The sequence below is a fragment of the Seriola aureovittata genome, chromosome 6 (genome assembly GCF_021018895.1).
Source record: "Seriola aureovittata isolate HTS-2021-v1 ecotype China chromosome 6, ASM2101889v1, whole genome shotgun sequence".
In the NCBI taxonomy this organism is placed as follows: Eukaryota; Metazoa; Chordata; class Actinopteri; order Carangiformes; family Carangidae; genus Seriola; species Seriola aureovittata.
Window position 1 is genome coordinate 7,142,309 of NC_079369.1, and position 25,739 is coordinate 7,168,047.

Sequence of the window (25,739 nt, forward strand, 5' to 3'; positions counted from 1 at the left end):
ATTATATACACATCTGTCTGAAGAGTTACCTCATCATGTTGGATTCAGTCCTCTCATCCTCCTCTAAATGGGATTCAAGAGAGGCTTGAACCTGCATGGGGACTGATTTTAAGAAGCTGCAGTAGACTTCTTACTTAATTAAAAATACAAATACGGCTTAAAAAATTAAAACCCAAGAACTGGAAAATTCTAACCTTCTTTTATATATAGGCTATATATGTATATGTCAGCTGTGCCAGTGTGTGTCTGGCTTCACTGGTGAACTGTGACTTCATTTGTGAGTGAAGTGTTGCACAGTACACCAGAGGCGGAGCCTACACGGAGTCTCCGCGGCCACTTTGCCAAAGGCAGGACTTTTCTACATACAGTCTATGAGCAGGACGCACGACTCTTGTCTACAATAATGTTCAGGGCGACTTACGATGAGGGATAGAGCTTCATATCACTCACAAGGATTTAATACTGGGATGTGATGTATCGGTGAGTACATTGGGTGTTTATTTTCCCAGTTTTCATCACCATCGTTATTGATTGAACGCAGATGCGGTTTAGTTTGAGCCCGGAGCTCCACATCTGTCCAAGTATCTGTGCTTAGAATCAATGGTTTCATATAGCCTATATGGGGATACTGTAACACTTTTCATCATTATGACAATCAATAATAAGCATCTCCAAAATCGCCTTAATTCAAATACATAACTGACCTACTGCATGTGTGTACTTGTGCTTATTTTAAGATTAAATTAGCAGCTCCTGCTACAATGTAAGAGTCATATAAGGAGACGGTTACTGATGACTCGTGGCGACAATGTCCCAAACATGGTCCATCCTCACTGCCGTTACATTGCTGGCGGTGCAGCTTTGCATAGGTAAGCTCAGACTACTGTGTGGATACACACTTCTAACATCTCTCTCGGCATGTAAGATACATTTGTATTTTTTGAATGAAAGTTAGATCAAATATTATTGTAAAAATGTGCTTATTAAAAACTTTTTGTATTAGACAAGTGTGCAGGTTCACACTTCCTCATCTGCTCCAAATCCAACAAATAAACTATTAATAATCTGTTGCATTCAGATAACTAACCCACTGGCTATAAGACATGATGAACATCTGACTGCAGCCTTTATAGCCTAAGTCATTCTTTCTTTCTTTAGGGGAGAAATCCTGCTCCATCTGGTCCAGTGCTGGACCTTTGGTGCAGCGAGACTCCAGTTTTAGGGTTTACTGCACCTTTAACTGCAAGTGCAAGGGATCCATGTTCAGTGACCACCCACCCACACTACAGAACCACAAAGAACTAAATTCTACAACCATATATTTTAATGTGGTGAACATAACAAAGAACAGAACATACAGCTGTAACTGTGACTGTACCCTGAGACAGTGTAACTGTCCTGCACCGGACCCCTGTGGACTGGATATCAAAGCTGGATGTGAGTATGAAGTACAGAAGGGATAAGGCCTTCTTCTCTGAAACCTTTATCCCACTGCAAAGTTTATTTAAGCACAGATTAAACACTTCTCTATTTCAATTGTCCAAGCTTTTAATGGATGAGTTACCATATACCACACCCATCATGCAAGTTCAACATGAGCCAGCAGCTTTAACTGTGATGAGATCAATCTATTTACATATTACGCTCATGTAAAATTCATGTGAATAGATACAGAAATCTTGCAGGATGTTTTCCAGTGCATGGTGTTTCATTTCAAACTTTCACTAACTTTTCAAACTACAGGAGGTGTAAAAAAAAAAAATGAAAAAAAGGCTGCAGAGCTGCTTCTGCTTTCTTTGCTTTATTTAAAGTACACGCTGTTCACATGTTGAAGGCTGGCCACAGCTTAGTGTCATACCACAGAGCCATTTCTAATTTGAGAGGCTTGTTTTTTGACACATATGATATGTGCAGTCTTTGGACATGTACAAAATATTACCAATACAAACTCTTGTTACAGGATGACACTAGAAAACCTTAAAAAGATGTAACCTGCTCAACCAGTGTAATTGACGACATTACCAAATTTCTGCATTTTATTAATTAATTTTTCTGACTGTCATCAGTAATGACTGATAGTAATACTTACTAATTGGATATTGCTAATATGTTGGCATCGTGTTCAATTATTTTACTGCTGCACTTTGACGCATTCAATTCAATTTCTCTTTGTCTGCTTTGTCCTTCAGACCCACCAGATCGCCCTAAAAACATTTCATGCAACTACAGGGTCATAAATGATAAAAGTGGAGTTATGTTCTGCACTTGGAACAGAGGACGGGATACGTATCTCAGAGACAGCTCAGTGCTGAGGTGAGTTTGAAAAAGAAAGGAAACTTGACCGAAATCTGTCTCTAATAAAAAAAAAATCCCACAGTGCAGTTTCAAACGATCTTACACTGTCAAATGAAACTTGGCCTTGTGTGTTTCAGGGTGAGAACTGTACCAAGAAATCACACTGATGGACCAGATGTGCACAATGTCTCCAGTAAGGGAACTGATGTATCGTCAGTTAATTTCACTGTGTCCAGATCTGTCCAGCTCATCTCTGTGTGGGTCCAAGCTGAAAATTCACTGGGCTCTGCAGTGTCCTCCACCATCAACTACACTCTCAGAGACATTGGTGAGACCCACATACATTGCCAAGCTCTAGGGAATTCAGTTTGTGAGCTGCTACTTTCACACATGTAATGACAGTTTCAAGGTGTTTTGTAAGGCATGAAATGATAGTGGAACTTCAGACCGGCTTCACAGTGAAGTATGTCTTTCTTTATCAACAGCCACAAAGCTTAACTAAAGTTTATGGTTGTTGATAATCTCCGTCCATCATCCTTTCAACTGATGCAATGACGCGTTGGAATCTTATCTTTCTTTTGTTGTAAAGAAAACATCAAAAACTGACCTTGTGTGCTCATCTTGTGAAAGTTGCTCAAGAGTTTTGTTTTAACCTCTGTGGTGGCTTTGTTGATGTGAGCAGTGATGCCATCGACTCCTGTTCTTGGCCAACCCCAGTGCTCTTCCCGGGAGTGCATCATCGAAGTGAAGCAGTCTGTGATCACTCAACAACTGGAGATCCAGTACAAATCAGCAGAGCAGACATGGACATCTTATCCAGACCAAGTAAGACCTCTTAACGCTTTAGATTGGTCCAGATGCTGGGAACATTTAGTTGCAATCGATATAGCAGAGGATTACTTAACACCTTTGAAGGCATACACTGCAAGATTTGACCTCATGAGTCTACTGTTGATTCAAATTAAAAGGTAGATATGAGTGTGAGGTTGATGAAGAGTCAATAAAAAGCTTTAATTTGACCTTTAATCCTCTATCAGATGCCCTTACATGATGATAGTAAATGTCACTTTGGGATGGATGAGTAAGTTTACGTCAATGAAAAAAAAAAAAAGAAGAAAAATAAATGTTTTGTTTTTTTTACTCTCAGGGTGTGCAGACGAGTACAGTTCAGAACCGGTCCATCTCGTCTCTCGAGCCCTACAGGTTGTACTATTTCAGAGCCCGATCCAAATTTAGCACCGGCTTGTGGAGTCAGTGGAGCTTAAACGTTTCCTGCTTGACTGAAGAGGAGGGTAAGTAACTGACTACTAACCTGCAGCTCCTGATGAGTGTTCAAAAGAGCCTTACTGTGTGTATTCCTGCACTATACTGAAAGGAAGCACTACTGCTTCCGTCTGAAGACTAACAGATCTGAATGGAGTATTTATAGTATCTCTGTCGTTCTTAATCTATGTATGCTATCAATGAATTAATGTTTCCTTTTGCTTGTGTTTTCTGAGGAAGTTATTAGCTCACGTCTGTTTGTCTGCAGAATATTGATAAGCCACTGAGACATGCCTCAGTGGGTTGTGGTTTGAGAGCAAACCCATTAGTGATAAGACGAAATTTCAGACAATGAAAATATTTTATGAAATGTGTTCAGTAAACTGCAGTGGAGTCTCTTCAGCCGACACTGGACCAGAGAGAAAAAAAGTGAAGTGATGAAGAAGACAGTAGTGGTTAATGGGAAATATCACAGGATACATGTATATGTTCAAGCCTACTGATGGTGTGAAGATATATAGAAATGTAAGCTATGAAAGTGCAGACTTGATGCATGATTGGTATTGCATGCACAGCCAGCAACGGCAGCAGCAGCAGCAGGAGGAGTAGAGGTCAGAGTAGACACAGTTTTGGCCCTTACATCTTTTTTTTATTGAAGTATTCAGTAAATGATGTAAAAGATGAATTACACCTGTTTGTCAGTCATCTTCATTTTCTAGGTCAACATTTTCTGTCTGATGGTTGAATTTAAGTCACTAAAGTAAAAGTAAAAATTTCACATCCACACAGGTGATTAAACAGCTGCTGGTTTCATGACAGGACGGTATGAAAGTCAACGTACAGATGTGAAACATAATTCAGGAAGCTTATCTGTCACAATAAATAATTTGTTGCCTTTTCTTGTGAAAGCCATAACATCCTCTCCTAGAAGTGCAGTTGTGAGTGTGTGTTGATTTTACTACTCAACTGTTGTATTTTGTTGAAATGGACTTAAACTCCTTCAGACCCCACTTGTGTATGATTAAAAATAACAATTGCAAAACCAATTAATTGTTTCAGGGTTGGCTATAAAACACTTTTGCATTTACAAACTATGTTAACACATCCAAAAGACGCATAATGATCTTACATGTACGTCATTACAATATAGTGAAGTGAAATTTGTAGTTTCTTTGCGTAGCTAACACTCAAGTCTCAGTTTCCCAACTGCACTTAAACTCACCAACAGAGAAACATATGACTCTAAAGTAACTTGTATTTAACTTCAAGTAGGCCGATCTGTGTTGTAATTTGAAAAAATCATGACTTGAATCACGAATCAATCTGAAAACTCACAGTGTGCTTTGGAAAACAGTTGGCATTAATGTAAATATATCCAATGTATGATTACGAAACCCCCAGTGTGATTGTTTATCCACATTTACATTTGGACCACTCGTCTCATTGTATAGGCAGATTAATGCAGCAGTGCAGAAAATGAAGCTTGAAGCTCTGAACTTCCCACATACTGTACACAAATTACAGGGTGGAGTGACCTTTTCTTCCCCACCGTGTTGTCACATGTCATACGTACATTGCTGTCGCTGGTGTTGGGTCAGTGTTACAGAAGAGGAAATTCACCCTTGCTTTTTGTAGTAGGTGTTGCACACATGAAAGTATCACCCAATTCACAGAAAACACCAGGAGTTAGTTAGAAGTAAATCTTTTTTTTTTTTTAAGTAACTATTCTTCACAAAAACAAAAAAAAACAGCAACAACAACTCTTAATCTTTAAAGGAAGTAATTACAAGGTTTCTTGGAATTGTTACTCATTGCCGCCAGACTTGAGTTCGCATAGGAAACTTTAACAGACTTGCAGAGTGGATGTGCATCACTATAAAAGGATTTCAAAGCATTACGTCATAGACTGATACAAATGATAAAGAATAACTTTGACACAAAATGTCAGTACTCATGATGCTAATACACTCATTCATTAAAAAACACTCAAATCTAGTCAGTGAAGCCAAACACAAAAAACATTCTTACATATGATTTTAGTTTTATGATGCAGTGACAAATGGATGTTTTATTGTTTTAGCTCCTGCAGAAAAGTTGGATGTGTGGTACGCTGAATTTGCATCTGCAGCTGACTTTAAATCCCTGACAGTTTACTGGAAGGTAAGTTTTGAATCTTGTCAAAATAAAGTACTCTTAATTTTTTTTTCTGAGTAAGTGCTTTGCATCAGTTTGAATTGCTGAATGATAGTGAGTGACCAAGGGCGTAGGATTACATATGGACAGTGCGTCCCTACCAATATTTTGGGAGGACAGAATTCTCCATACCAATATTTCAGTGAACTCGTTCACTCATATAAGATCATTCCAATGTGCCCTCCAAGAGGCTACGTCTCCAATACAACCGATTTAGGCATGCTAGCATCTGATTGACTGAAAGGGCTGGGGCCATCTGAAGGCTCACGTCGTGAGAATATCACAGTGGTACATAATGTCATCAAAAAAATGTCCATTAGGTTAATTGGTGACTCAGTTTTACTTTGTTTTGCCATACTATACTATGACGTTTTATGCATTACTATTCTACGACGTCTTTTGACATTTTATGCCTTATTATGCCAAAACTTTTTTTGACACTTTTATTTTATGCCTTACTATACTAAGACGTTTTTTTTTTTTTAATTTTGCCTTATTATGCTATGACATTTTATGCCTTATTATATTATGACATCTTTTGACATTTTATGCCTTACTATAATATGATGTTTTATGCCTTACTATATTATGACTTCTTTTGACATTTTATGTCTTACCATACTATGATGTTTTTTGACATTTTATGTCTTACCATACTATGATGTTTTTTGACATTTTTATGCCTTACCATACTATGAAGTTTCTTTACATATTTATGCCTTATTATAATATGATGTTTTATGCCTTACTACACTGTGATGTTTTTTGACATTTTATGCCATACTATACTGTGACTTTCTTTTGACATTTTATACCTTACTATACTATGTCGTTTTTTTGGTGTTATATGCCTTATTATACTGTGACATTTTATGCCTTTCTATAATATGACGTTTTTATGAAAAATTTTTGTCTTACTATACCATGACGTTTTTTTTCATTTATTTGCCTTAGTATACTATGACGTTTTTTGGAGATTTCATACCTTTCTATACTATGACATTTTTTGGCTTACTATACTGTCGTTTTTTCACATTTTCTTGCCTTACTATACTATGTCGTTTTTTTTTTGGCATTACATACCTTATTATACGGTGACATTTTATGCCTTTCTTTGATATGAATTTTTTTAGAAATTTTTTTGCCTTACTATACTATGTCTTTTTTTGGCGTTTTATGCCTTACTATACTATGACGTTTTTTCAAGTTTTTTTGCCTTACTATACCATGTAATTTTTTGGCGTTTTATGCCTTACTATACTATGACGTTTTTTGGCGTTTTATGCCTTACTATACTATGACGTTCTTTGGCGTTTTATGCCTTAATATACTATGAGGTTTTTTCAAATTTTTTTGCCTTACTATACTATGTCGCTTTTTTGGCGTTTTATGCCACACTATACTATGTTGTTTTTTCACATTTTTTTTCCTTACTATACTATGTTATGTTTTTGGCGTTTTATGCCTTACTATACTATGCCGTTTTTTCAAATTTTTTTGCCTCACTATACTATGACATTCTTTGGCGTTTTATGCCTTACTATACTATGACGTTTTTTCCAATTTTTTTGCCTTACTATACTATGTCATTTTTTTTGCGTTATATACCTTATTATTCTATGACATTTTTTCACATTTTTTTGCATTACTATACCATGTCATTTTTTGGCGTTTTATGCCATACTATACTATGACGTTTTTTCCAATTTTTTTGCCTTACTATACTATGTCATTTTTTGGCGTTTTATGCCACACTATACTATGTCGTTTTTTCAAATTTTTTTGCTTTACTATACTATGTCATTTTTTTTGCGTTATATACCTTATTATTCTATGACGTTTTGTACCTTACTATACTATGACATTTTTTCACATTTTTTTGCATTACTATACCATGTCATTTTTTGGCGTTTTATGCCATACTTTACTATGTCGCTCTTTGGCGTTTTATGCCTTATTATACTGTGACATTTTATGCCTTTCTATAATATGAAGTTTTTATAAAATTTTTTTGTCTTACTATACCATGACGTTTTTTTTCATTTATTTGCCTTAGTATACTATGACGTTTTTTGGAGATTTCATACCTTTCTATACTATGACATTTTTTGGCTTACTATACTGTCGTTTTTTCACATTTTCTTGCCTTACTATACTATGTCGTTTTTTTTTTTGGCATTACATACCTTATTATACGGTGACATTTTATGCCTTTCTTTGATATGAATTTTTTTAGACATTTTTTTGCCTTACTATACTATGTCTTTTTTTGGCGTTTTATGCCTTACTATACTGTGACATTTTATGCCTTTCTATAATATGACGTTTTTTAGCGTTTTATGCCTTACTATACCATGTAATTTTTTGGCGTTTTATGCCTTACTATACTATGACGTTTTTTGGCGTTTTATGCCTTACTATACTATGTCGCTCTTTGGCGTTTTATGCCTTACTTTACTATGACGTTCTTTGGCATTTTATGCCTTACTATACTATGACGTTTTTTCAAATTTTTTTGCCTCACTATACTATGTCGCTTTTTTGGCGTTTTATGCCTTACTATACTATGACGTTTTTTCCAATTTTTTTGCCTTACTATACTATGTCGCTTTTTTGGTGTTTTATGCCATACTATACTGTGATGTTTTTTGACATTTTATGCCATACTATACTGTGACTTTCTTTTGACATTTTATACCTTACTATACTATGTCGTTTTTTTGGCGTTATATGCCTTATTATACTGTGACATTTTATGCCTTTCTATAATATGAAGTTTTTATAAAAAATTTTTGTCTTACTATACCATGACGTTTTTTTTCATTTATTTGCCTTAGTATACTATGACGTTTTTTGGAGATTTCATACCTTTCTCTACTATGACATTTTTTGGCTTACTATACTGTCGTTTTTTCACATTTTCTTGCCTTACTATACTATGTCGTTTTTTTTTTGGCATTACATACCTTATTATACGGTGACATTTTATGCCTTTCTTTGATATGAATTTTTTTAGAAATTTTTTTGCCTTACTATACTATGTCTTTTTTTGGCGTTTTATGCCTTACTATACTATGACGTTTTTTCAAGTTTTTTTGCCTTACTATACCATGTCATTTTTTGGCGTTTTATGCCTTACTATACTATGACGTTTTTTGGCGTTTTATGCCTTACTATACTATGACGTTCTTTGGCGTTTTATGCTTTAATATACTATGAGGTTTTTTCAAATTTTTTTGCCTTACTATACTATGTCGCTTTTTTGGCGTTTTATGCCTTACTATACTATGACATTCTTTGGCGTTTTATGCCTTACTATACTATGACGTTCTTTGGCGTTTTATGCCTTAATATACTATGAGGTTTTTTCAAATTTTTTTGCCTTACTATACTATGTCGCTTTTTTGGCGTTTTATGCCACACTATACTATGTCGTTTTTTCACATTTTTTTTCCTTACTATACTATGTCATGTTTTTGGCGTTTTATGCCTTACTATACTATGCCGTTTTTTCAAATTTTTTTGCCTTACTATACTATGACATTCTTTGGCGTTTTATGCCTTACTATACTATGACGTTTTTTCCAATTTTTTTGCCTTACTATACTATGTCGCTTTTTTGGCGTTTTATGCCACACTATACTATGTCGTTTTTTCACATTTTTTTTCCTTACTATACTATGTCATGTTTTTGGCGTTTTATGCCTTACTATACTATGCCGTTTTTTCAAATTTTTTTGCCTTACTATACTATGTCATTTTTTGGCGTTTTATGCCACACTATACTATGTCGTTTTTTCAAATTTTTTTGCTTTACTATACTATGTCATTTTTTTTGCGTTATATACCTTATTATTCTATGACGTTTTGTACCTTACTATACTATGATGTTTTTTCACATTTTTTTGCATTACTATACCATGTCATTTTTTGGCGTTTTATGCCTTACTATACTATGACGTTTTTTGGCGTTTTATGCCACACTATACTATGTCGTTTTTTCACATTTTTTTGCCTTACTATACTATGTCATTTTTTTGGCGTTATATACCTTATTATTCTATGACGTTTTGTACCTTACTATTCTATGACTTTTTGTCACATTTTTTTGCATTACTATACCATGACGTTTATTGGCGTATTATGCCTTACTATACTATGACGTTTTTTCAAATTTTTTTGCCTTACTATACTATGACATTCTTTGGCGTTTTATGCCTTACTATACTATGACGTTCTTTGGCGTTTTATGCCTTAATATACTATGACGTTCTTTGGCGTTTTATGCCTTACTATACTATGAGGTTTTTTCAAATTTTTTTGCCTTACTATACTATGTCGCTTTTTTGGCGTTTTATGCCACACTATACTATGTCGTTTTTTCACATTTTTTTTCCTTACTATACTATGTCATGTTTTTGGCGTTTTATGCCTTACTATACTATGCCGTTTTTTCAAATTTTTTTGCCTTACTATACCATGACATTCTTTGGCGTTTTATGCCTTACTATACTATGACGTTTTTTCCAATTTTTTTGCCTTACTATACTATGTCATTTTTTGGCGTTTTATGCCACACTATACTATGTCGTTTTTTCAAATTTTTTTGCTTTACTATACTATGTCATTTTTTTTGCGTTATATACCTTATTATTCTATGACGTTTTGTACCTTACTATACTATGACGTTTTTTCACATTTTTTTGCATTACTATACCATGTCATTTTTTGGCGTTTTATGCCTTACTATACTATGACGTTTTTTGGCGTTTTATGCCTTACTATACCATGAATTTTTTTTTTGATTTTATGCCTTTCTAAACTATGGCATTTTTTGGCATTTTATGCCTTACTATACTATAACGTTTTTTCAAATTTTTTTGCCTTACTATACCATGTAATTTTTTGGCATTTTATGCCATACTATACTATGACGTTCTTTGGCGTTTTATGCCTTAATATACTATGACGTTTTTTCAAATTTTTTTGCCTTACTATACTATGTCGCTTTTTTGGCGTTTTATGCCTTACTATACTATGACGTTTTTTGGCGTTTTATGCCTTACTATACTATGACGTTTTTTCAAATTTTTTTGCCTTACTATACCATGTAATTTTTTGGCATTTTATGCCATACTATACTATGTCGTTTTTTGGCGTTTTATGCCATACTATACTATGACATTTTTTTTCATTTTTTTGCCTTACTATATTATGTCATTTTTTTGGTGTCATATGCCTTATTATTATATGACGTTTTATTCCTCACTATACTTTGACGCTTTTTGAAATTTTTTTGCCTTACTATGCTATGTCGCTTTTTTGGCGTTTAGTATAGTAAGGCAAAAAATTTGAAAAAACATAGTATAGTAAGGCAAAAAAATTTGCAAAAAACGTCATGGTATAGTAAGGCATAAAACGCCAAAAAACAACATAGCAAAAAAATTTTAAAAAAAACTACATATTATAGAAAGGCATAAAATGTCACATTATAACAAGGCATATGACTCCAAAAAAACGACATAGTATAGTAAGGCAAAAAAAAATGTGAAAAAAACGACATAGTATAGTAAGGCAAAAAATGTCATAGTATACTAATGCAAAAAAATTTGAAAAATCGTCATAGTATAGTAAGGCATAAAACGCCAAAAAACGACATAGTATAGTATGGCATAAAGATTTCAAAAAAACGTCAAAGTATAGTAAGGCATAAAATGTCACATTATAACAAGGCATATGACTTCAAAAAAACGTCATAGTATAGTAAGGCATAAAACGCCAAAAAACGACATAGTATAGTATGGCATAAAACGCCAAAAAATGACATGGTATAGTAAGGCAAAAAATTTTCAAAAAACTTCATAGTATAGTGAGGAATAAAACGTCATAGAATAATAAGGCATATAACACCAAAAAAATGACATGGTATTGTAAGGCAAAAAACAACAATAACATATAATGTCAAAATAATTGCCTTACTATACTATGTCACTTTTTTGGCGTTATATACCTTATTATCTATGACATTTTTTCAAATTTTTTTGCCTTACTATACTACGACATTTTATGCGTTATTATACTGTGACGTTTTTTGACTTTTTTATGCCTCACTATAGTATGATGCGAACAAATGTGAACACAGCATTTGACATTCTCAATCTTTTATGCTGTTTTATTATAGGTTATTATTTTTATTTTTCAACACACACATTCACTCACACTTGTGTGACGTATCTCAGGTCATCTGAGCTCAGATTTCATACCTAGCCTACAGGTTGAAGGTCGGCGTCCTTCCTCAATGAATCAGCTTAAGCGCTGATCGACCAACATACACTGAACCTGACTCACCTGCAGCAGGTGTGGATCAGCACGATTCACATTTTTATGCCTTAATGTTTTACGACATTTTATGCCGTAATATATTATGACTTATGACATATAATAACATATATGTTCCTATATCAAGAGTAATGTTACCATATGTTTTGCCTATAAGAGGATATATTATTATGACATATATACATCCTCTGGATATAAGCAGATATAAGTTCATAACATATGAAATACTCATAGTAAAATGCAACTTTATTAAAACAACATGCTGATTAAAATTCTATATGTTCGTACAGGATTTACTTAATAATTTCTTATAAAATGTAAACATACATTTCTATTTGTTTATTTACGTATGTCAGATATAAACATAATATAAACAGACATGCTAAAAGACATGCTAAAATACATGTTTTTATTAGCTTCCATTACATGCTTAGCTTATATATTACATATATGTCAATATATGACATTATTTCAATTTCTAATAGGTTTCATTTGTAACTTTTACATGTATAGGCTATACTTGAAAATACATATATGATTTTACTTCATATGTACATATGTTTCATACATGGAAATTCAACACATCTACATGTATAACATTTGCGTATGGGTTTTCCTGAATGTAAATTCAGATGTTATATGTTAATAAACCATTTGGCTGACGGCATTAAAAACCCAGTCTCTTTGTTTTGGAGGGGTGGAGCCCTTGTGAGTGACAGTACTGTTTTAAGCGTCAGCACTCTCCATGGGTTCCCTGTCCTCTTACTCACCATCTGTGTGGGTTGGTGTCTGGTGGTGTCACCATAGGAACACTTTGTGATCTTCCTGCTTCACTACAATGTTCTCCACAAACTAAAGGTCAACCCTTGACCGCTTCTGAGGTGACACCTTCTCACATACGTACACACATATGCTCACACATCCCTACCATTTACCACAAAGACAGAAACACAGACACAGAGACACAGAGACACACACACACACATAAATTCATTTGTCACATAAAGACAGCGAGAGATAAGTGAAACCTGACTGCAGACACCACAGTTTCAGTTTACAAGAAAAGAGCAGCTGAACAGAAATGATGTGTCGTACGTAGTCATCTTGCAGTGTGTTCATTCTGAGCATCCTGTAAAGACAGACAGTAATAGACACAACACAATAGCTTTTTCTTTTGTTGTTTAGCAAACGTATGGCATCAAACTCAATGGTAAACCTTTAAACTTTATTTTTTGATTGCAGGAAGCGAACAGTTCTGTCTCCAGAGGGAAGATTAAAGACTACATTGTCTGTGTCGACAGCCCAGATTCTAGACTGGCCTTTGTCACTAATGTCAGTAGCAATGACAGGAATTATACCATCCCGATCTGTGCTAACTGTGAAGTGACACTGTGGTCTCGTAACTCCAAAGGGCTGTCCCCTCCTGCTAGAATTACAGCACATCACACAAAAGGTAAAAAAAAAAAAAAAAGTAAACCTTGTATCAGTTAAAAGCTTGTTTAGTAAGAGCTTTACTAATACTGAACAAAGTATGAAGGTGGTGTCTGTGTTTGTGTCTTGTATGAAGCAGTGCAAGTATTCATACATGCTCCAGCCAAGTCCTCACAGGATGTGCAAGTATCAGCAGTCACCATCTCCTGGAGAAAGCCTGAAACTGCACGACTACCCGCTGCGTATGTGGTGGAGTGGTACCCAGTGGGCCTCAAGCTGGAGGAGCTCAGATGGATGAGACTGGGCAGAAATGACAACCATGCAGTCGTTACAGGTGAGACATGCGGTGGTGGAGTAACACAAAAAGGCAAAGGCAGTGACATACAGTTCTTCACTTCAGCCATGTTGGTGTCTCTCTGATGTGGATCTTTTTAAGTTAGGTGTTGGCAGCCATGTTTTTTCTCTTTTATTATTTTGTCTTTTTTGTCTTACAAAATGATACAACCATTGTTTACCACTACCTGTCTGTATGCAGATATTAAGCCATATGAGTGCTACGAGGGAGCAGTGTATAGTGTCTATAATGAGAGCTCAGTGACTTGGGAAAGGTTTGGAGGTGTCACCACCTTGGAGTCAGGTAAGATCGGAGAGGAGCTATACAGCATGATTAGCACTATTTTAGTATTATTCTGTAATTTTCTGAACCATAATATTATGATAATGCTGAATACAACTTTTCAGTTTAGGTATTAAGTTGTTTAAAATATTCTGTTATTATTCATCATTCATTGAGTGTTGTTTTTGGGTTCTGCTGCTGGTTGCAGTCCCAGAAGCTGGTCCAATTGCCCAAGAGAAGGTTGAGGGGCACACAGTGAAAGTGACATGGATGGAGCTTCCCAGGAGCCAGCGGAGGGGTTGTATCACCAACTATACCATCTATTTGGAGAGCGAAAGAGGACACCAGAAGCCTTGTAAGAACAACTTTATCTGTGATTGTCAGTAACGGAGGCAAAGGGAGGGATGTCAGGAAAGGGGGAGGGAATTTAAATTTTTTCATTTGATGAAGAGAGAGTAGGGGAGGGTCGTTTTTTTTCTTTCACAATTTTGAGATTATTTACATAAAAATTTGCTTTTTTTATTAAAATAAAATGTAAGATAATTCTAATTAATAATTTTCACACAGTCCCTTATTTGGTTGAAACTACTCGTACACTGTAGTGACAGCACCTTGTTTGTAGCATGTACCTTTTGGATGCAGACAGTCAGTCAGCTTGACTGCTGTGTGTATACGACTTTGTGTTTCAGACCCCGTGGCAGCATCAGAGAGGATGCACGTGATCGAAAACCTGTCTCCAGCTGCCTACTGGCTGTGGATGTCTGCCTCCACTGCTGCAGGAGAGGGCCCTCCAAGCTTAAAAATCCAGCTCTTTATCCAGGGTAGACACCTTTGACAGTTGCTATTAAAGAATAGTTTGACATTTTGAGGTTGATGAGACGATCTTGGAGTCTCCACTAGTTGCCTGTCACCTGCTTCTGGTTGTCCTGGATGACTGTTGGCTATAATGGATCGTTTTTAAGACTCTAAGCTGAATTTTTTACAATGACAGTGATTGTGTAATAACATTAACAGCAGACGTACTGTTGCTTAAATAATGTACAGTATGTGATGTAATAGACAGTACGGGTTTAATGTGGAGTTGCTAATCTCTTATGATATGGTATGGCTGTATTACCTGTTTGTTTTTTTTTCTTTCACTACTTTAACTGACTGTACTAGAGGAGAAAAATGTATGTGCTGCAACTTTACATCTTCTCCCTGTTTTATTCTCACTATTACAGAAGAAACTCCACTGTGGCTCTTACTGGTGTGTGGCGTCGCCTTCATGATCGTGGTGCTTTTGTTGTGCCTGTGCCAGTGTTCAGCAGTAAAGCAAAAGTACGTGAGCAACAGCACCTCCATATGGGCGACAAGCTCACGTTACATTATTTTGTTCATCTACCGTTCTACAGAAAAACACACAACTATTGTCAAAGAAATGATGCAGCAAAACAAAAATTAATTGTTATGTTGCCAAAACAAGTTTCCAGATTGTTCAGCAGTTTTCTACTTCCCCCCTCAGGTTCTGGGTGTTTTTCCAGTGCCTCATGCTCGATGTTGTGCCAGATCCTGCAAACAGCAAATGGGCTAAAGAGTGTACACAGGAGAAGGTATTTATGTAAAAGTGAAAAAAAATTCAAGCTACATTTCAGCTTATTGTTCCTAGTTTGAGCCTGTTTCTTCTTCCCAAACAGGGCAAGATTAACCTCCAGCTACAGCTGAGTAACTCCAGTGTAACCGAGGAGGAAGGAGAGCCCATCCTGGTGGATGTGGAGGAGCTGCCCAAGCAGAACAATGGCATCTCCACATCTAAAAACGTCTCCTCGCAGCTCCGTCCTCAGATCGGCCTCAGCCCGGAGACAGAGACGGCCACACAGCTGTACCCTCTGAGCACATACATCAAGAGCTTCTCGCATGACTCAGACAGCTCCGACCACACACAGACCTCTCTGGACACAAACACAACCGTTGACTATATCTCATCACACGGGATGGGAACTATGGAGGAGGAGGATCAGGAGGAGGAGGAGGAGGAGGAGGAGGAAGAAATGCTGGGTTTCTTCCCTACTCAAAACGTCTTCATAGAAACGTTGAACTTTGGAGGAAAGTTGACTCTGGATGCCGTCAAAATTGACTTCTGTAGTGACTTCTTTCAGGACAGTTAGTGTGAAACTAAAGCAGAACTCTTTGATGAGATCAGGTTTGAGTGAGAAGAACGTTTAGAGGAAGAACTGATGAAAGAAATTGAAGCTACTGGACACAACAATGATTTCAGTGTCTGTTTTTTTGGCTCACGCACCTAGCTGGGATGTGCATGAACTACCTCTTAGCTTATTGATCAGAACTGTAACAGCTGTCTTGCAGTTGTCTGTGCTGTTATGCAGGAATCATTTTTGACTCAAATGTAATTTTTCTTTCATTTTATGCATTACCATTGTTTTCTCTTCAGAATGGCTTTAGACACACTAATACCACAACCAAAATGAACACATCACAAGCTGCATGAGTATATCAGATATCAACATTTTATGCCTGGCTGAAATGAGGTATTTGGAAAAAGGCCTCAATCCTGATGCTGACAGATCGGCACTGATCGGCCCTTTTCACAGCACACGCTTTGACTTGCCATGGTAGGAAAAGCGCAGGTGTTATTAAATTACATTAACAATGGCTCTGTGTCTCATTAAGCCATGACAGTGTGCCACAATGCACAATACTGGGACATGTCTTATCATTTTCTGACCCAGTTTAGATGAAACAACACCCCTTTCCGTGTGACGAAAGCCTCCACCAAAGATACATCCAAGTGCAGGTACTTTTCTACGTTGTTGTACTGTCCTGAGCACACACCATGTCTACTCATTTTGGAAGTCGCTTTGATCCAAAAGTTACAAGTGAAGGATATCATGAAAGCTTCGGTGCAGTATGAGACCTTGGTGTAAATGCAAGTACTGCATGAATTCAACAAGTGTACCAAAAGTGCACACAACGTAATGACTAACTTACCCGCTTGTGCGCTGGACGTCTGGCAGGCTTTAAAAAATGTGCATGAGAAGAAAGGGTTAATGTTAGATTAACTTATGTTATAAGTTAATCTAACTTAATGTTAGATTAACTTATTACATTTTATTCGCTGGTATATTTTAACTGAAAGATCACTTACCTCAGCTCTGTGTCACTGTGATCGTCAGTAATCTTTGAAAAGGCTTGACGAGGCTTGAGTCACATGGTGGAGGTGTTTCATCTGAACTGGGTTGGAAAAACCCTAAAACTGATCCAGCTAAATGCAATTTAGCCATGGTTCATTTTATTATTTACCACTCTGCTTTTCCTACTGTGACATGTCAAAATGTTTTCTATGAATACTCAAAACATTTACGACCAGAGCTGTGCTTTTAAATACATCTATGCTACCTCAATCTTATTTTAGCTACCTAATCTAATCGCAGCATGACAGATAATGTGCCAATGTTGTTGCTGACACCAAAATCACAAACAATCAATTGCAATACTGTGTGCAAAATGTTAAAGCATTTGACAAAAGGAAATATTTGGAATGATTACAGCCATGCTAGCAGCTCTGTGAGGCTGTATGTAGGAACGGCAGTGCTTTGAGCTACGTACATTTAATGCTCACAAGTGCTTATTTCCACTGAAGACAAAGAACAGCTTGTTTTGCAGGTATTTGGTCATCAGCCAAACTATTGAACAAGTTACCATTTTTATCTAATGATAGTAATAGATGAGAAGTTAAGGGATCACAAGTTATTACAATTCATTCTGAGTGGGACGTGAAAATGTGCCCCAAATTTCATGGCAATCATTTTAATATTTAAGAAATTTCACTAAAAGCCAAAAGTGTCAACCTCATGGTGGTGACAGAGGAAAGATTAGGAAATCACCAAAGTCAATAGGATACATCTTCTGGGAGCCACAAATGCCTATACAAAATTTCAGGGCCATCTGATCAATAGTTGAGCTATCTCAGTCTGTCCGAAAAAGTTGGCTGATTGACCAACATTATCCTACCAAGAGTCATGTCGCTAGCATGGCTAACACTGAGATGTTTGAAATTGGTTACGTAGTGTTTTGCTTTACATCTTCAACAAGAGGAAACTGGAGTATCATTTTACCTAATAGATTTGCAACCAATCACTGTCTCTATTTCCCAATTAGTGTAACTCAGACTTTTGGTCAGTTACTTTCATTGCTACCTTATTGGGAGAATGTGATTTGTCATTTTTATTATCTATGAAAATAAATGATTTAATCCCAGTACTAACATCTTTTTTTTTTTTTTTTAAGGCCTAATGTCTTCTTTCTCTTGTATGAACTACTGGTCTGAAACAGTTGATTGTCAGGGTGGTTTACAAGAGTATTTGTGAGTGTTGGCAGCAGGTTAAGCACTGGTCAGAATTCCATGTTAAACTTTAAAAAAAAAAACTTTTCAAACCTTATTAAACAAAAACCTGAGGTGGGAGGAGACCATTTGACCTGCATGCTTAACAGGTTTTGTCCACAAAAGTATTTTGTGAGGACACTCACCAAGCACAAAGGTAACCTATACTAGACAGCATGTGCGTACGTAGTTGTAAGCAGAATCAAGACAATTTGTGAACTGTACTTGGGTTTAATTATTTTGCCAGTAGGCAGGATAAAAAAAGTGACAACGCAAAAAATTTATCGACCATCTTTATTTACCGACAGAGGTCTCTAATAGCAGGGCTAGAATTCACACATTTGTAGAGCACTTCAGTTGTTCCACACAATGAACGACTGTATTTCTTTCAGAGCAATTATGCAGTGGTGCCACTGTGGTAGCTACAGGGCAAGTCAACAGTGGAGGAAAATATCAGCACAGAACAAACAGCAGAACCAAACTGACGCTGGGCTGAGTTGACATGTGTGGAAGGATGCTCGAGTGGAGTGTGTAAACAGTCGGAGAGGGTCTGAGGGGGGGCCACAGCCGCATCTCAAGATACTTCCTCTCCCTATCACTCTTTGCAGTAAAACAAAGGCTTTGATTGACTTTGCACATGGTGAGTAATCAGAGATGAAATGAGCAAGGAGGAAGAGACATTAGATGGTGAACTGCACCCCAAACATAAGTAAAGCAGAAGACATGGAGTAGCTTTCAGCTTCAAATGAATCCACTTGACAAATGTCTCAGGATCACAGCAAATTTAGGAGAGTAATCACCAATGCGTTCCTCCAAAAATGACCTAATGTTCCTCCTTCAAAACACTTCAGTACAAAAGAACCTTAATACAGATTTTGGTGCCATTTCATCAATGCATTCAAATGTAGACAGCATCGCTTGATCAAAGACCAAGGGGTGTCCTATTTGCACCATGTGAAATACAGTCTCTGAAAGAATTTATGAAAATAGTCAAGATTTACAGGCCGAAGATCATAGAAGAATAGACCTCCTGTATAAAATATAAAACAATACCCCAGTGCTAAAGAAAAAAAAAAATCCATAAATCTCAATGAGTGAAGCTGTAACTTCATCCGAAATACCTGGTGTGGCAGAGCTTATGAGCTTGGGTTGGAACTCTGCAGTGCCTATTTTAAAGCAAGCAAGCAATGGCACACACCAAGCTAAAGATACTCTTCTTATGCTTATATTTCGAAATGCATATTTTCAAGCAGCAATTACAAAAATTTATCAATGGACAATGCATAACCTCTGAAAAAAATACTGTATGAAAACATCCCTGCTACTTTGTTTCCAAGTACAAAACCTCTACCAATAAGTTGCTCCAGAGTAGCAAGAAGTCCTTTTCTTTTTTTGTTTTTTTTTTTTCTTACTTTGTTTTTTTTCCATCTTTGTTTTGTTTTTATTGGATAAAACTCAGTCCTCACATTGAGTGCCATAGTTAATGACAGTCTTCTCCATCATTTCACTTTGCTGAAGGATCCAGGAACATGCAAGCCTCGTAGTGGAGGTGCTCAGGAGGCTCCTGTAGGCCTGAGGGACAGCAGCCAGGGCTTAGGCCAGGGCTGGGAAGGCCTCTGGGTCGTCCACATTGGGCACAGACGCAGATGACTGCAAAGAAAAGCCAACATTAAGTAGGAGTTAGAAAATTCAAATGAAGATGTGATATACAAGGAGGGAATGGTAGTGACCATCCATGAACTCTTCAATTCCAACAGTGGCCCTATTATACAGAGAAAATGCAGATACTTGGGTGACATGACACAACTAGACTTCCATAACATTATCTACCTTGTCAGTCCTTCCTCCGCGGACCGGCCTAGTGGCTTCACCGCCAACGGCAACGGCACTGCCACCGCCGCCACCACCACCACCACCACCACCACCGCGGCCACGACCACCCCGGCCACCACGTGGTCCTCCGCGCCCACGGCCTGGACGGCCCAGATCTCCAAAGTTGATCTCCAGCTGGGACGTAATGTCATTGGCTGGCTTCCGGAAGTGGTGCTCATCCTCTCCCTGAAGTACAAAAGTAGGGGTGGAAGGCCAATTATGATTATTTTTTTGGACATTTACAGCTTTGGTCTTATTTTGTTTAGAAGTATCAATGGATTTCAAATACTGCACAACAGCAGTGGAGATTTTACCTTAGGCTCCTCAACCTCAGGGTCAATCAGTTCACCTTTCTTATCCTGTGATGGACAATGGCAAATATATTACACACATGAACACAACATGGTGAGCAAAACTCTGCTTGTACCAATTGACAACGTTCTAGGAACAAAACATCCTATCAAGGCCTGCATTTCCTGTCTTCAAAAATCTTCAACTCTATCTTCTTGCCTCAACGTGGGTCTGTGCTCACTTTTAAATGCCAGTGTATGAGCAATATGTCTGGTTTGAGTTAGTGCAGTAACCATTTAGTGACCTGCTTCAATCTCAACTGTTCTATATCTCAAATGAAAATGCAGAGTGAAGGTGAAAAAGAGTTTTCTGCAACATTCAGATTGCGTGCAAAACTGAGGGTCGGTGTTAATATTGCTTTTAGTTTACATTTGACTTTATTTTTGCATTTATGTAAATCTCAAACTGAAACCTCAGTGAAGGGGGTTTCTTTAATAGACTGAGTGGGTGGCTGTCCGTCCAATGCCTATTTGTACATATGTTATTATTCTGCTTTAGAAAGAAAGAAATGTGGTCTTATTTGACACCAATAACCTGCCAAAAATCTTTAACGTCTACAATGACTGATGATGCTCAAATTATGATCAGGCACACCAAAATGAAATGTGAAATATAAAACATTTCTCAAGAGTGCAGCTGATTTTGACTTACATCTGCCTTGGACTTGTGCAGCACAAATCCTTTGTTCCAATCAGCTCCCTCGTTGGCTTTACGGATGTTGAAGTCCACCTTGGCCCGTTCCTTGTCCTGCATGGCCTTCCACTCATCCAGAGTCATCTCCTTGGGGCCTTCCTCCTTCACTTCCTCTACCTCATTCTCCCTTTAAAACAGAGACACCGAGTTGAGCGTTGCTAGTGGCCTTAACATCACTGACATTCATTTTAATTTACATTTAAATTTAACTTCAGGTTGATTTGCACACACAAGTAATATTGCACTCTACAGAACTGGAGGCCACAGCAAAACCAAAAACATCTCTTCACAATTTATTCTTCTGAGTCCGGACAAGATAGATAAGAAAGGAACTTACTTGTTCTCAGAGTCAGCAGGTGGATGCTCCTCTCCTTCAGGGTTCTCTTCAGTGTTGTTTGATTGGTCAAGCTCACTATGTAGGAAAAAAAAAAGTCATGATTAGGTCAATACATCCTAGTGACCAAAACATAAGGCTAGCTACTGAAAACTGGGAAATCTGTAAGTGAAGTTTGGACCTTGTTGCTGTTTACATTGCCCATCATGCACATGTAGTGTCTACAATCTGGTGGACGGGAGCTAGCACACAAATTGTGGTCAAATTTCACAGAAGACCCAAAAAGAATAACACATTGTAACTTTTATGTTGGGTTTTATTGTACAGCTGTTGTATCAGATGTTTTAGCTGGGTGTAAGCAATGAACTGGGTATTTTGTGCAATTTGAAGTCTTATTACTCAAATTATTTGCCACAGTTCTGAACCAGGATACAATATGATTTTGAGTCAATAAGTAGAATTAGAAGTGATGACATCTAAAAAGACACCCAGACCTATCAAGACACACTTATCCAAAACATCTCAAAGTGTGATTATAACTCCTTGGCAAACCATAAACCACCAGCAGGGGCTCTCTAAAAATACATCATACAAGGAGAAACTTATAACATTTATTCAAGTTTTTCAATAAGAGCACATGCTCTTTAACTGCCTAATGTCCCATCATGCAAAGTTAGTCATTTTGCATACATAGGAACTTACTTTAGCTCATCCTTGACGGTGCCCCAGTTGTGAGATCCACTTCCGCCACGCTTCTCCTCACCTTTCAGACTACTGAAACAACATTTGCTTTAGCCAGGATCATTACACATGCACTGCGTTAAAAACACATTCAAAAGGTCTTTAACGGACCTGGTACAAATTTATATTTTATTCAAGGATTACAAAAGAACTGAAAGAACTTACGATCGGTCACTGCCACTGTGTCTATCAAATTCACGTTTTCCTCGGGAATCAAAGCCATCACTGCGACCCATGCCGCGTCCTCTGCCTCCACGGCCTCCTCTGGGACCGCCGCGTCCTCTCATCGGCCTGTCACCAATGGGTCTAGAGTGATAGACAAAGAACATCTTTCAAGCAAGAGTTTCTATGCCTGTCAGAAGCTTAGAACTAAGGCAGGGCCATCTACAGGCTTTATTTTAGTGACCACTTAAGTGTTTTGCTGTTGTTAAACAACAGAACTTCAAGCAAATAAAATATTTGTTCCTTAAATGTTTTCAAGCACATCAAATTTGGAATTAAAGAGGTACAATGCACAGTGGTATAAGATGCTACAAATGTAGCCTAGCAAGCTGTTGGCTACAAGCCAGATGGATGAAGGGTGTGGTGGAGAACACACCCCATTTCAGAAAGATCAAAAACCAAAATCTTATCAGTTCTAAATGTGAATCCTCACATTAACTTGAATGGTCCAAATGGCAGAAATATACATTATCCACTTACCCTTTCTCCTCATTCGGAAACTATAATTAACTTAGCTTAGGTTGACTAATGCTAGGGTGATCTAGATTTACATTTGGATAATTTACAATATTTTTTATGTTATATCAATTCAACACAAGTAAACTGTTGAGATAAAAGTGCCTGCAGCAGTTTGGGCAAAGCTTTAACAAGCTAAGCCTTATCATCGTAAACAACGCCTTTAACACATGATGTCCCTACCCACACCCCATAGTCAGTGCTGCTTTTGCCTCATGTGGAACAAGAAAACACCCTGTAAAAGTTATGATAGTAGTGGACGCACTCTACTCTTCTTACACTTATGATTAATGTTCAATTAAACATCTGCTGATTGGAAATTGAACTCACTTCTCCACTGAGAATTCACCACCCTCAGGTTTCTCGCCAGCATCACCAGCAGGCCTCTCAAAGCGGCGAGGTGGCCGCCTGTCCACAGGCCGTCTGTCTGTGGGGGGGCGCCCTTCTCCCTGGCCGCCCTGGGGTCTGGAGCCATCACCTTCCGGCTTGCGGCCCATTCTCCTCATGCCAGCACCTAGGATTGACCAAAACAGGAGGATTAGAGGACCAATAGCACTGATAGATCAGGACCCACTGTTGAGCACCACACACAAGAAAGAGGGGTGGGGGGGTGGGGGTGATTGTTCTGTTTAACTGGAGCAAATAATTCCAATTAATGTGCAAAATCAAAAACATTCAACTGGTAGGGTCAATTTATTAAATACTCTGCAACTCCATGTCTGCAGTGTAATCAGATTAATAAACATGGTGTAAACTACTGAAACTTTTAAGTGCACAAAATGTATCAATCTTGTGGGAGAAATTTAATACAGAGGTGAGTGGTTTTACATTATTACATTATTCACGAGTTTGCTGTATTATCATTCAATTCCTATTCTGAAAGTGTGTTTCTCAGTTAAATCACCCAGTTACTCTGTAGATGGAATTAACACCTTGATAGTCTTTAACCCTTCATGGCACATGGTTGACCACGTCTGGCCCAGTCCCACCCATTGACTAAATCACCAGCTACCAAAATAGACACCCTCCAAGACACAGCAGCAGCTGGGTGCACCATAGTCGTCGCACCTGTCTCATCTTCTCCCAAGCAAACAGCTATGAGCCTACTTGGCAGGCTAACATGATGATAATGGCAAGCTAACTGCCTGTGAGTAGGTATCCAGTCATTTCCTGACACTATATTTTACACTTCTGTATGTAAAAATTTAGTAGCGAATTAAAGATGGAACAGATATATTGCAACATCAGAATACAAACGTTGACCTAATTTTAACAGGCAACGTTATCAATTAAAAGTTATAATGTTATAAGCGGGAAAAGTTAATGCGCAGAAGCAGGTCGACCGCATGCACTGAGCATGTATTGAGCATGTATTGTGCGCCAATGGGAAGTGGCAGTTTGGAGGCTGTGCTTTAACACGCCCCACACCTCAACCACGAGGTTCATCACCATGAGAGCTCTGCTGCTCCTAATGTGTCAGTGACAAACACACCAGCAATTCGATGTACTAATTTAAATCTATCTAAAGTTATTTTATCAACGAGTTGAATTTGCATCTGTCGGATTTCGCTTAAACCGATTTTATTTAAATACGTATTATAACGTGAATAGAAACTACTTGCTATTGGCCTATTCTGGGTAAAGTCAGCAACAAGTGGCCTTACTAACAGTCACGATCTGACAGGAGTCAAATCTGAACACTTTGAGGCCACTTTCTTTGGTTACCCAGGCTGTCGGGTTCCACCTGCTCAACAAGGCCGATGGGGACAAGCCAAAACAAGTTGGCCTGCAAACTGTTTATCACCGAATCCTTTAAGCCGCACAGCTCCCATCGCAATACACGTTTGTTTAAATGTCATTGTCCCGTAAATGACAGCCCACCGAGACACAAAAGCAGCCACGCGGACCTCATGTCACGGGAGCTTATGAACCGTTGCTAGCTAGTAAGCAGCAACTTAGCACGTTAGCTTCGAACCTTTAGCAGCAGCTTGACTAAAACCTAAAACGCAGATATTGATTTTTACCATCTTTCTTGAGTGGGACGGGTGCCTGGGTCTCCTCCTTCTTATCGGCTAGTGGAACCTTTCTGTCTTTTTGGGACTCCTTTTTCGGCTGCTTGGCAGCCTGGGCTGCAGTCTTGGCGGCACCAGGAGCAGAAGCCTCCTTCTTCTTCTTCACTTCGGCTTGCTTCAGCAGCTCAAAGGGATCCGACTCGTCGTCAAATAACTGGTCGAACCGATTGGTTATGGCACAGCCAAAACCTTCTTGCATTTGTCCGGGCATGATGGCGCCCCTTCAGCAGGATTTTCCTCCGATTCTACGAGGCTTGGTGCGAACACTTCGCTAGATGAAGCCACAAGATGGCTGGGAAAAGGACCTTCTTCTCTTCCGGCGCGATAGACATCCGGGACCTCGGAGCTGGTGCGGGTGGGGCGTGTAGTTCTTTCAGAGCGATCAGTAATGGACCTGGATACAGGACACGTTAATGGAAA

At 37.9% G+C, this 25,739-nt stretch overlaps 2 protein-coding genes across 4 annotated transcripts; one reads left to right on the forward strand and one right to left on the reverse strand.

The window, feature by feature from the left end:
- Nucleotides 1–247: 247 nt before the first annotated feature.
- On the forward strand, nt 248–19,831 carry il12rb2 (interleukin 12 receptor, beta 2a). Of its 2 annotated transcripts, none has more exons than XM_056378767.1 (16): nt 248–480; nt 738–869; nt 1,159–1,437; nt 2,190–2,313; nt 2,433–2,623; nt 2,978–3,120; nt 3,443–3,587; nt 5,639–5,718; nt 13,333–13,543; nt 13,658–13,855; nt 14,057–14,158; nt 14,346–14,492; nt 14,827–14,958; nt 15,361–15,457; nt 15,642–15,729; nt 15,814–19,831. In XM_056378767.1, exons 2-16 carry the CDS (start codon nt 809–811, stop codon nt 16,282–16,284), a joined length of 2,469 nt encoding a protein of 822 aa, XP_056234742.1. In that variant the 5' UTR covers nt 248–480; nt 738–808; the 3' UTR covers nt 16,285–19,831. The 2 variants fall into 2 exon arrangements, with proteins under 2 accessions (XP_056234742.1, XP_056234743.1); XM_056378768.1 differs by having other exon boundaries at nt 13,661–13,855.
- serbp1a (SERPINE1 mRNA binding protein 1a) lies at nt 18,795–25,634 on the reverse strand. 2 transcript variants are annotated; one of them, XM_056378772.1, is made up of 9 exons: nt 25,272–25,634; nt 23,578–23,761; nt 22,675–22,815; nt 22,471–22,539; nt 21,772–21,846; nt 21,393–21,561; nt 20,705–20,749; nt 20,349–20,576; nt 18,795–20,168 (listed from the first exon to the last, which is right to left on the reverse strand). In XM_056378772.1, exons 1-9 carry the CDS (start codon nt 25,528–25,530, stop codon nt 20,112–20,114), a joined length of 1,227 nt encoding a protein of 408 aa, XP_056234747.1. In that variant the 5' UTR covers nt 25,531–25,634; the 3' UTR covers nt 18,795–20,111. The 2 variants fall into 2 exon arrangements, with proteins under 2 accessions (XP_056234747.1, XP_056234746.1); XM_056378771.1 differs by having other exon boundaries at nt 22,471–22,542.
- Between the last annotated feature and the right edge of the window lie 105 nt (nt 25,635–25,739).

What these genes read in the sequence shown, in the direction of transcription:
- il12rb2 (XM_056378767.1), top strand. Translation starts at nt 809, where the DNA reads ATGTCCCAAACATGGTCCATCCTCACTGCCGTTACATTGCTGGCGGTG. An exon ending in GGCGGTGCAGCTTTGCATAG is followed by an intron (nt 870 to 1,158) that starts GTAAGCTCAGAC and finishes TTCTTTCTTTAG; the next exon opens with GGGAGAAATCCTGCTCCATC. An exon ending in CTGCTTGACTGAAGAGGAGG is followed by an intron (nt 3,588 to 5,638) that starts GTAAGTAACTGA and finishes TTATTGTTTTAG; the next exon opens with CTCCTGCAGAAAAGTTGGAT.
- serbp1a (XM_056378771.1), bottom strand. Translation starts at nt 25,530, where the DNA reads ATGCCCGGACAAATGCAAGAAGGTTTTGGCTGTGCCATAACCAATCGG. An exon ending in ACCGTCAAGGATGAGCTAAA is followed by an intron (nt 21,847 to 22,470) that starts GTAAGTTCCTAT and finishes TTTCCTACATAG; the next exon opens with TGAGCTTGACCAATCAAACA. An exon ending in GCGGAGGAAGGACTGACAAG is followed by an intron (nt 20,169 to 20,348) that starts GTAGATAATGTT and finishes TTTTCTTTGCAG; the next exon opens with TCATCTGCGTCTGTGCCCAA.